At 40.3% G+C, this 15,674-nt stretch overlaps 1 protein-coding gene across 1 annotated transcript; it reads right to left on the bottom strand.

Moving 5' to 3' along the window:
* Window positions 1-11,114: 11,114 nt before the first annotated feature.
* Window positions 11,115-12,833, bottom strand: LOC100276381 (uncharacterized). The gene is made up of 2 exons (NM_001150186.2): window positions 12,212-12,833; window positions 11,115-11,580 (listed from the first exon to the last, which is right to left on the bottom strand). Exons 1-2 carry the CDS (start codon window positions 12,705-12,707, stop codon window positions 11,360-11,362), a joined length of 717 nt encoding a protein of 238 aa, NP_001143658.1. The 5' UTR covers window positions 12,708-12,833; the 3' UTR covers window positions 11,115-11,359.
* Window positions 12,834-15,674: the final 2,841 nt, after the last annotated feature.

The following is a 15,674-nucleotide window of genomic DNA, read 5'->3' as shown; positions in this document are numbered from 1 at the left end:
TACACTCAAATGGTTGTAATATGTGGACAAAAAACTACAAACTAGACACAAAGCATGTCATATACGGAGTGGTAGTGGAGGGTATGCGCAAGGGTGAGGGCGGCGGTTTGAGTCCTAATAGCAACCGTGTAGTGCGCAAAAAATGACGCAACTTCAACGGAGACGGGCGCATCGGGTTGGAGTGGGCTAAGTCCTCTCCCTTAAATAATTTTTTTTTGTTTTTAAAAACCGTTTAATATTTCTAAAAATAATTTTTACTAGCGGATTTACTACGTCGATCGCCAGTAGAAATCGATTTCCACTGGCAGTTTTCTTAACTCAACCGCTAGTGGAAATCGATTTTCACTGGCGATCCTCAGTTACCCGCCTGTAAAAATGATGATTTTTACTGGCCCCTAGCACCGACGGTTCTAAGAAATGCCAGTGGAAATAGGTTTACAACCGTCACTATAGAGCTTCTTTGTACTAGTGGTTAGTTCGGGCTATATACTAGTATATGAGAGAGATAGCCACACACAGTTCAAATCTCTTGAATTTTTGGCGGCTAGATCATTTGGTTTCGGTGCGTGTATATCTACTCCTATAAAGCATCAGTTTCGTGCGTCATCGTAAGTTTGTTCCTCTATTTATTGTCTACCACCGAGGTCATGAGAAATCATCTAAGTCCAACATGACAGGAAGTTGAATCACACAAGTTTGTTCGTCTCCTTCGCTTCTCGCCTACTAGTGGGTTATTACCCCACGGATGGCCGGATGGGGCATGAGAAACCATCCAAACACAACATGACAGGAAGCCGCACAATGCGTAGTGTTCCCACATAGTACCATCTTGCTAGCTGAAGGAGGACGAGAGGACGAGCAATCTATAAAAAGGGGGTCAAGCTTCTTTTCAACTCTGGCTAAAATAAAGTGCAATATTTGTCCTTATCAGTTTAATATCTGGTATGTGGATCATATGTTCCTTACCTCTATGTATGTGGTATACTAGTGAACACACTCAATGTTCGAGCGTAAAAATCTTCAGTTTTGAGCGTAAAAATCCTTAGTTTTGACCGTAAATACCGAGCCAATGTTAGAGATGTTGATAACTCTGATGTGTTGTATTCATGATCGTAAAAAATTCTCAAATTTCAGCATAAATAGTGTTAGATTTAGCGTAAATGTTGATTCAATCTCAACGAAAACCCCAACGTCCATGTGACCACCATAAATCAAGGAATTTGATTACGGGATTTAATTAGGGGTTGATTAGAGAATTTGATTTTTTATAGCAGCCATGGACACCTTAAATCAAGTGGTTCCTTTTCCATTGTGCACGTGAAAAATATGGCATGTGTAAACTAGTGGACGCCAGGTTTGAGCGTAATAATCTTCAGTTTTGAGTGTTAAAATCCTCAGCTTTGAATGTAAATATCAAGTCAGCGTGAGAGACATTGATAACCTTGATGCGTTGTATTCATGATCGTAAAATTATCAAGTTTGAGCATAAATAGTGTTAGATATAGCATAAATGTTGATTCACTCCCAACTAACACCCCAAGTCCATGCAACCACCATAAAACAAGGGATTTGATTAGGGAATTTGATTTATTTATGACAGTTACAAACACCATAATCAAGGATTCCTTTTTCATTATGCACACGTGAAATATGGCATACGATATATTGGTGAACACACTCAAGGTTCGAGCATAAAAATCTTTAGTTTTTAGCGTAAAAATCCTCAGTTTTGACCGTAAATACCGAGCCAACATGAGACGTTGATAACTCTGATGTGTTGTAGTCATGATCGTAAAAATGCTCAAGTTTAAGTATAAATAGTGTTAGATATAGCGTAAATGTTGATTCACTCACAGCCAATAGCCCCCTCGTCTATACGACCACCATAAATCAAGAGATTTGATTAGGGAAGTTGATTATGAAATTTAATTATAGGAGTTGATAGGGGAATTTGATTTTTTATGGCAGTAACAGACACCATAAAACAAAGAATTTCCTTTTCTCTGTGCACGCGGGAAATATGGCATGCGATACATTGGTGGATGCACTCAAGTTTGAGCATTAAAAAACATTAGTTTTAAACGTAAATAGTGACAAATATAGTGTAAATAGTGAAATATATAGTGTAAATTCTCGCTGGATCGTTCGCCACCTCCTCGTCGAGCCACCGAGGGATCCGAATGCTAAGGGATTCCTCCCTCGCTAGATCGGGCCGCCATCTATTTATCGAACCGCCACGCACGTAGCCCATAGCCGCTCGCGCCTCGTGCAGTCGCCGCCCGTTCGTTCGAGCCTCATTTAAGGGCTAGTTTGAGAACCCCCATTTTCTAAGAAATTTCCATTTTCTCAAGGGAAAATAGTTTATTTTTCCTTAGAAAAATAAAAATATCATGAGAAAATGGAGTTCCGAGACTAAACATGAGATATATAGCAGGCAGCCCGCACTTGTCGCTGGTAGCCAATAGCCATGTCTCGTGAGGCGACATCTCGGGTGCACGAGAAATCTCACGATAAACACGCGCCGGCCAAGAAACCGTGTTCCAACTTCCAATTTTATCGTAAAATGTTTGTATATGTGGGAAAGGCGTCTAAAGTAACATGATGTCAGGAGTAGCAAGTACAGTACTTCACGATAACTATCTTTTTTAATTCAAAATTTAAATCGTTATTTGTGTGTGTATACCGGGTTTGATATTTAAAATCCACACGAATAAATTCATGTATATATACATTTAGTGGCACGCATCGATCGTGTAAAATCTATGCCGGATTTCTATTAAATCTATTACATTATCTCGTAAAATCTATGCACGTATCGTGTAAAATCGTTCCAAACAGACCCTTAAAATAACTTGAATTGAAACCAGTTTGTCATGGGTGGCTGCGGTACTGTATTATTGCTGTTGGTTCGCCATTCAACATGCTAAGATATTATATAAACTTAGGTGTGGCATATTTTGAGTTATTTTCAGTGCGTGACGGAGATATTAGTTAAGGAGCGAGGTCACGGTTTGCCCGTATTTCACGCACATAGGAATCATCGTTCTGTTGCTCTCGCTCTAGCTCCTTCGTAACCTCTGGAGAGCACACGTACACCTGACACACATAAAACAAAAGATCAATGACGACCTGGCCCTAGGCCACAATAATCAAACAATTGTTTTTTAGCTTAGCAGACAAATTGCAGCATGCACGAGATCGAAGGCGGACGCAGAGGGAATCAAAAATCGAAAGCTTCTAGTTTGCTCCGCAGATTCCAGTTTTGGACGTGATTTTTTTAACAAGCACTCATGTGTAGTCATGTTCCTGTCCCTTTGTTCTTTGCGCTACTGACATCTCTAGAACCGTCTCACCAGTCGCCTGGACTGGCATGCATGCATCAGCATATACTTCTGTCCCCGGCCCCCAAAACTCACACCGTCTCTCTCTAGCTAGATCTCACGTCCAATTATTGTCTTGGCCAAAGAAATGGAACTAATAATGTCTACAATCGGGCGTATATATCCTAAGATTATTGTACCGTCACCAAGCTATACAATCATGTTTTTGTGATCATGCGACTAATATAATCTTCAACTTCCTCTCTGTACAGATGTATATATGCCTGGTCATCGTACATCAACTCCTCCATTGCAATGGAGAATATAACCAAAAAAAACAATCCATTTTAGACAATTTTAAGTAGTCCTTTCTTTTTTTTATGTCTATATTCATGTAGATGATGAATCTAGGCACATGCATAAAATACATACATCAAGTGCGGAGGGAGTACGAGTTATCTCCATCCCAAAAGATACCAGAATAGATTTAGATTGAGCCAAAACATCCTTAAATTTGACTAATTAAATTTATAAAAAAAATATTGTTAACAATTATGACTCCAAATAGTACGCTAGTGAAGTTTATTATATATCTATGATTATTCTGATTATAGTTATTAGGAACTATAAAATATTGCTGCTTTTATATAGATTTGATGAGCCTAAAACTATTTACATCCTAAAAAGGAATTACATTTTTTTTCTTTTTTTTGAAATGGATAGAGCAGGCTTCGTTCACTCGCATCCATGGATGCTTCTGACCAAAAGACCAGGAAGGTACAGATACCTTCTATTGGAGCAACTCATTTGTCACGCTCACTCCAATAGGGCTATATATATTCAGCAGCTTTATAATATGAACAGTTGTGGCAATAATAATGTTGGGAACTGAAACAGACGTCTGTGAAAGAAACAAATTTAGGAAAATGAATGCAGTCACGTAGGACCTAACAACAACTTAAACATTGATCTCTCATGGATCGTTGTATATATCCATCAGCTTGATTTTTTTTTTCATTCATGGATCGAGGGCATCATTTGCCGTTTGTGTAGTAGGTGCTCTGATGCTTGATTATGCTCGTTCCAATCCGGGTCAGTAACGGCCGGTGATGTGGCCCAACCGGTTAGTTGGTCAGTGGGACTGTCGACCACTCAGTTAGATAGGTATGCTGAGTCGTGTTCTTGTTGATACTGACTGATCTGTTGGACGGTAGAGTCGATATAGACCAGCCTGAAAGCATATATATGTCTCTGGTTGGTTTTAGTGATTAATGACAACGTAAGATTACTTGTGACTAACGTATATTTTACAAAGCAAATGGTAAGTAAGGTCACAATGCAGGGAGTTGCGTTACAACGGTGAAAACAATCCCTCAGATGAAAACTTGAAGCGACGGCTAAAAAAAGGCAAATCAAAAGATGAAAGACTTTATATCCTAAATGTCGAAGGAGTTGTGTGACACTTGATATAGAGTTAGGACTTCATATCTAGGCCTCTCGTGCTTGTTTATGCTCGTTCCAATCTGGGTCAGTAATAATCGGTGACGTGGCCCGATGGTTGGTTTTAACATCGATCGGTTTGGCCGTCCGGTCAGCGGAACTGTCGACCAGTCAGTTAGATAGGTTTCGACCAAACTGAGTCGTGTTCTGGTTGATACTAACTGATCTGTCGAATGGTCGAGTCGATATAGACCAGTCGATTACACATGGATGGCTCTAGTTAGTCGGTTCGGTCAGAACTGATCTGAACCGATCAACACTGATTGGCTTTTGCGATGTGTTTTCACCAAAATTTATCCATTAGTTGCCACAAATTTTTATTCTATTGCATTAACTAAAAGAATGGATTCTAATTCCTGTTGCATTCTTAGCTATAAAAATGGCGTAAACATGAGTTTTTGCCCTTTGGGTGTTGAATTATCACTCTTGAATAATGTCAGGTATGGAAATTAAGGGTACCTAACTTACACCCCTAAAACGCGCTTAAACCCTACATACACCATCAAAGTACGTTCCCCGAGGTCAAAGGATCAAGAGCCACACCTCACCCGAGACTCCCCTCAGGGGTCTTCCCAAACTCCGCCTCGCCCGAGCCCGATCTCGGATGGGGCGTGTGCTCGAGAGAATCTTCGTCCTGACTGAGGTCCCCCCACCCAAGTACAGCGATGTCCGCCTTGCCCGAGCCCACCTCGGGCAAGAAGGACAAGCACAGGACAAGACCCATCCGAAGTCCTCCAGGAGACTGCCGCATTCAATGCGCATACCTACCCTGCTCAGGCCTGCAGGTGTACAGGGACAACAAGACCGCAGTCTTGTCAAACATTCACTAATTGTGATTACGCATGCGACCACTGTACACGCACATCGTCTGCCAACTCCTGGTGGACGCGTAATACAACAGGGGCGCAGACCAGCCCTCGGGCGCAAACTCCGTCTCGCCCGAAGCGGAACTCGCCCTTAGGACAAAACTCCGCCTCGCCCGAGCCCACCTAGGGTAAAAAGGACAAGCACAGGACAATACCCATCTGAAGTCCTCCGGGGGATAACCGCATTCAATGCGCATACCTACCCTACTCAGCCTGCGGGTGTACAGGGACAACAAGACCGCACTCTTGTCAAAGATTCACCAATTGTGATTACGCATGCGACCACTGTACATGCACGCCATCTGCCAACTCCTGATGGGAAGCGTAATACGACAGGGGAGTAGACCAGCCATCGGGCACAAACTCTGTCTCGCCCAAAGCGGAACTCGCCCTCAGGACAAAACTCCGCCTCGCCCGAGCTCGTCCTCCAGTCAGCCCCCCTAGGCCCATAAATATGATAGCCTACGACTTCAGGAGAGGCAGGTGAACACTTCACGAGTTTTCTCCTCCACACGGTATTGGCACTTGCCTCAATCAACCAAGGGACTTGGGATCCTTCCCTCTCTCACTCTGCTTGTAATCTTTATTGCAAGCACTTAGGTGCGAGTAATATAAGTCTCATCCCCCTCTGCTGGAAGTAGGGTCTCTCCTTGCCCAAACCAGGATAAAAGACTTGTGTCAACTTGCATCACCATCTGGGTCTGGAGCACGCAACATTATTTCACTAGTTGGTTAGGTCCTCGGATCCAAACACCGACAAATAATTATGTGTGTAATTTAGATCGATGCAAAATTGCATATTGAGGTGTTATTTTATGTTGTTTTTTTACAATGGGTGCTATGGCTATTTTTTTGAAACCAAAATAAAATATTTTTGTCATTAATATGATGATTAGGGTTCGTTGTTAGGTTTTACAAATTTATAATATGAGAATTTGTGGGGGCCTTCGTCTTCTAAAGGTACTCAAAAACACGACTAACATGTTTCCCAAGTATAATATATGCACAGGAACCTTCGAACATGGGATAAAGTTGTACATGATATGAAGAGCGCGGTTCGAGAAAAGGATGAACCAGTGCCGAAGCTACCCGTGGAAAAGCTTCAGCTTAGCGGTGGAAAAAGAAACCGACTTAAAAGGGAAAAGGTTGTCTAGTCCTCGATAGATTATCTCTAAGTTAATAGTAAATATCAAGGGCATGAATGTAATTCTCACTGGCTGCGTCTTGTGCCTATAAATAGATGAACAGTGACACCGTACTGTTCATGCTGACTTGTATTCACTCGCACGTCATACTCGGATTATCATTGTCTGCCAAGACGAAGGTATAAATGTAACTCAGTTTTATTCATGATTAGTTCATGATGAGATAATAAAAATAGTCTAAGATGTCATATGATTATTCATGTTATTTCCTATGTTTCACATGCTTCTACTTTCATTATTATAAATTGAAGATTATGAAGGTACGTCATTCATAACCTTCGTCTGGAGATCATTATATCCTAAAGGGAGATGATGCTTCGAAGGACGAAGGTCTTTAACCATTAACATTTTGTGTTGCCTTGTTCTTAACGCATAGCACTTGAGAACAAGTCCCCAACAGAATTGTTAGTACCTTTTTAGTTTTCCTTGGTAGGAATCGGGATTAACATGGAGGCCTAAAATATTACATACATCTTGTTAGGATTAACTTGGAGCCTATGTAACAGTTAAATTAGAAAAACAGTTTTAATAAACACATTAATTGAATGAAATGTAATAAAATAATCATTGATTTGGTTCAAGGCATGGCAGTTCAGTTTAATAAACACATTACTCATGCATTTTTTATGTAGACCGTTTTGAGGGGAACATATTGATTGCGGTTTTGGATACAGTGCTGAGCACTTGGCAAAGCCATAGATTCCGGTAGTGATTGCTGTAGCATGAGGACACGATAGAGGAGAACATCGAGGTTGTAAGCTGTACCTTAGAGATTATTGCCATGGAGGTTTTTGCTAGTTATGGGTGGAAATTTAATAATAGAATTTGTCCCTTATGACGATGTAATAAAACGTTGTATACGGTTCCGTGGAGGCGGGAACCAGTTTCCGTTATTAAAAAAAGTTAGCTCTCCACGAAGGGCTGAGCTCGTACATTTTTTCTATTATTCATATGTTTGTGGTTCTACGCTCAAGTGTTTTCTATACTAACATGTTAGATTATTTTGATTTTTATCTATTTTTTTAGTTCACATATACGAGCTAACAAGCTGACTATTGTTGAAGATGTGTGCCATGCGTGCATTTGGGTCATTGGGTGCATGCTTCAGCTGGCAAATATCGATCTACTATGTGATTAATAATGTCAAACAACATGTGGTTGAACAGGAATCGGTCGATATCTGAATGTGGCAGGGATTCATACGCAGGACGACTCAAAGTTTCTATAATGGTCGTCGTCACGTGGTGCTCGTCGTTAGGTTATCTCTTGGTAGTTTCTCTACGAGTCTACCTCCTTATTTTATACTCCCTTCGTTCTAAAATATAATTCGTTTTAGATTAATTATATATTTATTAAGTAATATATAAATAATGTAGGTTACATGTATGTTTATTATCAATATTTGAATGAATATAGACAGAAAAAAAGTAAGCTACAAAGAACTAATGTAATGTATTGCACATTCTCCCTTATATATAGCTAACAAAAGTGTACCACTTAGATCAGGGATATATAAGATGAGAGAGTAAAAATACAACACATAAGTATCTCCCTTATATAGCTAACAAAAAGTGTACAAATATATTGCACATACAACCATACAACCATTCATGGTTACTTTTAGGCCCTGTTTAGTTTGGATCGTTGGAACTAAAATTCATTAGAATAATGATCATAATTTATCTATAGATAATTTAAGCAAGTATGGTTGTATGTGCAATATATTTATACACTTTTGTTAGCTATAAGGGAGATACTTATGCGTGTGTTTTTCTATTGGAGAACGAACCAAAGGGTGTGATATAAGTCGTTGAGTAAAAATGACGTAGCATTAATTGTAATCTATAGAATTCATTTATATCTCTTATGCTATGAATTTGAGATGGTGGTCTTATATATGAACTTTAAAAAAATCTATAATACCATATTTCAAGCCAAATGGTCTAGTCTATTAAGCAGATTTCAAAAAAAATTAAAAAAATCCAAACAGCCCAATAGATGAAAAAAAAAGTTGATTAAGTTGTACTACATGGATCACCGTAATAATGCAAGGATATATAATAGACTACATGTCAACATGTGATGTCTAACATAATTGGCATTCTTTTAGGACATTGAAGGGTGGAAATGTATGTACGTAATCGAATTTTAATAATAATGTGCATGCAAGTGAAACACGGACGCTTAATTGAGGAACAAAAGATAACGCATTTATATTAATTCGTTCACGTGTGTGCATGGTTTTCCGTGCACATGGTTTTGACGCTTGAACACATGTATACGGACGCACACCACGTTTTCTTGTGCGTGCTTTTGAATCAAGTCCTCCCCCCTAGCTCCCTTTCGAATTCTATATATACCACCCCTACATATATATGAGTTGAGTAAATAATGGTAGAATTTCCTTTTTGTTTTATTTATCCTAATATTAAGTCGATTAGAACTTAAGATTTAACATATATTGACAGAGAGTAAATAGTAAAATTTATCTATTTTTTATAAAAAAATATATATTGTTTTTGTTAGTTTGACTGTACCATGGTCGGTGTACAGAAAACTTCATTGCATTGCATAATATATTTTTGTCTGTAGTACAATTTGACCGTAGACGATCGAATTGACTGAAAGAGTGGTTATTATTAGTCAAGTAAGCATATACAAATAAACCATCATTGTTATCATATTATTAAATTATATTTATACCTGAGGGTTCCATCCACACACACGGCTCCATCGCCATCAGCGCGCGCCGGCGAGATCACAGAAGCTCGCTTGCGGTTGCGGCGGTCATTCCGTGGACGTCCGACGTGCACGATGTATGTCAAGTTGACTTGCTGTTGTTATGCAGGGAAACTCACTAATAACCAGGAAAAGTGTTTGACATTGATAAATATTCTTAGTATTTTGTCCATATTCTTTCCAGAGAGAATTAAGATGTGTTAACAATTACAAATAATGGATTAGAGGAATTTTTCATGGTGGATTCTCGTTCCTGTAGGATTTGGTACTGTGTAGCACACTTTGGAGTCGAGGTCTGGAGCTAATGCACAGATAATCAATTGCAAATAATCAGGGGCGACGCCAGGGAGGGGTATAGAGGGCAATGTCCTCCCTAATACTCTCCTAATTCTATAAGAGCCACTAATTTTACTAGCTAATCACCATTTAAATAATGTAAAATACCTCTCAACAGTCCTGCTCAATTTGATTTGTCCCTTCTATATTTAAATCCTGGCTACGGCCCTGCAAATAATGTTAGTAATTGTGATTTGACATATCGTCTTTAAAATTCCTACGTTTTTCCTCGAGCCTATCCAATGGACCCTTCTCACAAAAAATCTCTGTGTTTTACACTTGCATTCCTATCCTATTCCTGTATTTTTTTTCTATTCCTATGGTTTTACAATCCTTTGATCCAAAGGAGCCCTTAGCTGTCATGGTTGGTTAGCTAGAGGTCCGTCTTTCTCGATCTTGACATTTCAAGAATACGAGATAAATGGGTACATATTCTACGCAATCGTACAAGACAAAAAGATCACCAACCAAAATACTAGCATATGTATAGATGCCATTGACAATAAAGGAAATAAGGAAACATACTATGGTTTTACATCAAGATCTGTAGCATAGGATATGTTATTTCAATTTTATCTGTCTCAATATTGACAGAACTTGAACATAGCATCGGCCTTTTCCTTTTCGTTCCTTGTTTTCATGTTCCAAAGTCCTTGGGCCTCCTACTAAACTGGGCCTCCTAAAGACAGGCTTTTCACGGAACAGAAAATACATGTTTGGGGCTGGGGGCAATCAGTCCTGCTCTAGTGTTCTCCTAAGGTTCCTTCTTTTAATATAGAAGTGCAAACAGCAATGATCATATCTACGCATGCATACCTGACCCATACGCACACCGAGGTGTGTGTGTTTAGATTCATAATCAAATGAATGAAATTTTAATGGTTAACGTATATACAACTAACTTTTATTTTCATGGTATCGTTTTTTTTTAAAATATGGTTCATTTCTGTACCTGCATTGCAGGCGAGAACAAGTTGCACACTAGAGCAACATCCAGCACGTGATTGAGCACAAATTCTTGCTCATCAGTCAGGCTGCCGTCCGTTTTCCGTATCAGTGAGTTGTACATTTGTGCAATGCCAAATGTGTGCCAAAGCATGAATGTCACGATAGATTCATCAGTTCATCACTGATGGTACAAGTTAGCATGAGCGTTTAGAAATGCAACCAAAAACGCAAGTCTATTTGTGCCCCTCATGTTCCATGACAGCAGGATAGTTAAGTTCAGTGGATCAGTACCAGGAAATGTACAGTGACTGTCGGTGTTACCACAAATCAGCCAGGGTTATACAAAGCACAATGTGATCAACAGAGCGTAGCAGAATCACCAGGACGCGTGGATCACCGTTGGCAGAGACTCTCTCATCAGCCAAACATCAGGAAAACAAAAATCTCACTGGTCAAATGATGCAGCTACTGCTGCAGCCGGAGCCACGGCGAACCTGATCATGCTGTCCATCACATCAACACTACCGGCTTCCTCGCCATGAACTCCATCCGCAGCCGCGTTGGCGGTGTCGGCATTGCCGCCACTGAAGCAGCGAGGGGGCGCCTGCCACTTGGAGTCTTCCAGCACTCCTCCCACCTCAAAGCTCATCACATGCTGCTGCATCCCTGAGGTACAAGAACACACAGGTCATCAGTAATCACCCTGCTGCATCAACCGAGCGCTTCTACCCTGCAGACACTGAGACTGGAATAAGATTTTTCGCGTTTCAGAAAAAGGAGACTGCAGCAGGACAGATATTTCCCCAGCTAAGAACTTAGCAATTGGAGAATTCCGGACTGCATCTGTGCACAAGAAAATCGCGTAATTGTATACTGGAGAAATGCAGAAATGTTAAGACTGCAAAAAAAACAAGCAGAGTTCCAAGTGTCAGGATAAAAAAAGAGTGAGGTTTGCTCCTGAATTTTAGTTTTCTTTTTCAAACGACTATTATTGCAAGAAAAATTAGGAGAAGTGAGCTAAACTATTCAGAGTAATTCAAACAGCACTCCCGTCCCGCACACCGAAATTGTAGAATCGCCATTAACCATTATAGTGCTGCATCGAAAGCACAAAACTGGAAAGCGTTCCTAGAAATTTAGACTGCATCCCTACAAACTGCAGAACAAAATCGCACGCATTGGTTAGATCAAAACACCCGAGACGGGTGCGAATCGCCAAAAATCCACGATGCTCCATCATGAGTCTAAAGAAAGTATAGATTGAATGTGCGGACGATATAGCTAGTACTAATACTACCATTGAAGAAATTCCAGCGGACGGGGCGGCCGGTGGCGACTTCCTCGTAGTACCAGACGAAGTCGACCTTGGTCCACAGGTGGCAGTCGAAGCCGTCGACGTGCTCGCGGCCGAGATAGACGGCGCCGGCGGCGAGCCAGTCAGGCGGCAGGATCCCCACGGGGAAACGCATGGTGCGGCAGGACCCGGAGTCGAAGAAGTAGGAGGTGCCGTTGGTCCACTCGACGTCGTAGAGCGGGTCGCTGGAGAGCTGGTCCCGGATGAGGTTGAGGTTGCGGCCCCTGGGCCAGTCGTAGTACAGGTCGATCAGCTGCAGCCGGCCGCCGCTCTCGGTGAGATTGGTGAAGACCACCGCGTGGAACTGCTCCGGCCACGGCGTCGGCACTGGGGGAGGGGCGCCGGCACCGGCCGCATTAGCCGTAGCGTGGGATACAGCGGCGAGGAGGAGGGGGAGGAGGAGCGGGAGCACCACGAGGGACGACGGCGGCGGCGACATCAACGACTGTTACGGCTTAACCGACCTTATCGCTTCGCGTGTGCCTACCTGCCAGTTGCCACTGCGAGCCAGTCGAAGCTGGACCGAGGGAGCTAGACAGGGTTGGAAGCAGACATCCAAATTATCACCACAAATTTAATATTTTAATATATATATATAATTCAGTATTAATCTTTCGTTATAATGTTAGAAATATTATAAAAACAATAATAATTTTTTGGATAATTTTTTTACATTATTTGATCCCTACAATCAAAAAAGATTATATCTATCATTTAAGAAATTTGAGGTTTCTTTTTTTTTATAAATCATAACAAACTCAATGTTAAAAAATACAAATTTATATAACATATTTTATATCCTATTTATTCGCAATCCAAAAAAAATCAAAAAATTAACATCCGAATAAATATCTGAATCCATCTCAGCTACAACATGTTTGGATGGTCTCCTCTAGAGCTGCAAAATATTTAGAGTATTTTAACTTATTTCTAGTCTTTAAATTTCTAATACATTTCTTGATCACGAGAAATGTAGTTGTGCACATCCTATGAATGCATGACATGGCTAGAAGTAGTGCTTATCATGACCTCCTTTGAATCTAATCAAAGTGCATCTAGCTCCTAAGTGGGTTTCGGTTTCGGTAGATCGAATGACAACACGATTAAAGGAATAATGTGTTTCATGAGACTTATATATATATTTAGTCTCAAGTATTTTATGTTAGAATTTGGGATCAAATATAACAATTGATATACAAACTGTGAAATAACGCCAAGGCATATTGATAAAAGGTATTTTTGGCAAGCTTATCTGTACCATTTATAAATGAGATATGGGAGTTTGCATATGGAATGGTCTCACTCGTTAAGCTTGATTAATCATAATGAAGATTGATGTCATACTGATGAAGAGAACAGTACAAATGAAATGGATATACTACAAGCTTAATCATTTATTCAAAACAAGGTATGACCCGATGGCTTGGCATGGTGAAGATGGCAACAAAATGTCTTCGAGGTTCTAAGCGAAGGTGAAGGTCAAGCGGTGACTTGGCAGCTGAAGAACCTAGCTATGTTGAAGAAGAAATTACTTATATTTAATTGAGACACTAATCAAGCTTTGTGGATCATATTAATTTGAAGGAACAAATCATCAAAAAAGTGACTTTGGTTCAAAAGTGAAGTCTTGATCAAATGGATCAATAAACTTAAAGTCATAGCTCAAGGAAACTAAGCACAAAATGCGACATTATTCGAAGAATGACATGCTCAAGTGGTATTAATTGTGAAATTGTATTTCTTGAGTTTAGGCATGGTGTGCCATCAAAAGGGATACAACATAATGTATTATGTGTAACCTAGAAGTGCTCAAAACAAATCCAGGTGAGAAAATCAAGAGAAAAGCTTTTGAGAAAGGTTTCATAGCTATGCAAGCTGGAAGAACCGACTAAGACAACTTTCAAATGGGGTAAGTCATTTTTGTTGCAGCCCCAATGGTGACCTATTCAAAAATGGGCTAAGCAAACCAACCAAGTCCGCTAAGACAATTTTGGCTAGCTGACAGCCCAATGACTAGTTTTGGAGCTCACCTATTTATACCTCTTCCCATGGATTTTGTTTGGTTGTCAAATCTTTCTCATGCCCATATACCACTAGCAAAGCCTAATGAGAGAACCCAATTCACCCTTTGTGGGATTTGAGTGCACTTAGTAGCATACATTGAATTGAAGAGCGGCATTTGAGAATTGTGAGATTATGTGTGAGCAAAATAGAGTTGAGCAACTCTTGAACACATTGTTGTGACAACAAGTTCGTGCCAATTATTTGTTACTTTTGAATCTTTACTTCTAGACGTCTAAGCGGTCGTCGATGAGGCGTGGTGCACGACGACGAGTTTCTGAGTGCTTCATCTTGCCTCTAAAAAAGGAAAAGATGTCATCTTAGTAGAGTGAAAAGAGGTTGTTTTTGGACCCGATTAGAGTAGACCTTTGTTGGATTACTCATGGCTTTCACAACAGATACGTATGCCTCGCATGGTGAGATCTCAAACAAATCGTTGTGTCTCCTCTCTTGGTTTGGTTCATTTTTTATTTTATATTGCATCTATTTCACATTTGGAGCCACTATTTTGTGTCTACTTGGGTGTATGTGTTTGTGGTTGTTTGGACATCTTAAACAAGTTGCATTGCACCAAATACACCCTACAACACTTCGAACCGAAGAGGGGGAAAGAAATCAAAACAAGCTCTTGACAAGCTTAATTGTGCTCGGCTCAAAGAAATTGGCTAAGACAGTTCTTGGAGTCAGCTAAGTTAGTTATATCCTGTGAAGTCGGCTACTACGATTCTCAAACCGGCTAAGTTATCTACTGCTTGTTTTAATTTGTATTCTGCAAGTTTAAATTTGTAAAAAATCTTACTGACCTCTCTCTCTATATGCATCATTTAGTTATTTTTAAGGCCTAGTTTGAGTATTCTAGTATTGATCTCAATCCACATGTATTGAGGTGGATTGAGGTGTAATTTAAACTAATTTACACCCCATCCACCTCAACACATGTGGATTAGGGTCAATACTGGAGTACACAAACAAAGCCTAAGACCTAGTTTGGATACTCTAGTATTAACCCCAATACACATGTATTGAGGTGGATTTAGGCGTAACTTAAACTAATTTACACCATAATCTGCCTCAATGCATGTGAATTGAGGTCAATACTAGAGTACCCGAACAAAGACTAAGGGTGTTTTGCCTAGTGTTGAGGCTTCTCAGATTTTTTTAAAGATGTAACCTGTAGTTACGTCTTTTTGGTACAGAGATTGGTAACTAGTAATAATCTCTACTATTTCTTAAGGATGGACTGAGGGCGTCCACAGCCTCACCACGCCCTCGCCCGTGATGTCCGCTGCCGCGCGCGTCTTCCTCCTCCCTCCCCGCACGCCTCGTGCGCGGGCACCGCGAACTG

The sequence above is a fragment of the Zea mays genome, chromosome 7, assembly GCF_902167145.1.
Source record: "Zea mays cultivar B73 chromosome 7, Zm-B73-REFERENCE-NAM-5.0, whole genome shotgun sequence".
NCBI lineage: Eukaryota > Viridiplantae > Streptophyta > Magnoliopsida > Poales > Poaceae > Zea > Zea mays.
The sequence above is the reverse complement of the archived record's forward strand: the minus strand, read 5'-3'. Positions and strand labels throughout refer to the sequence as shown.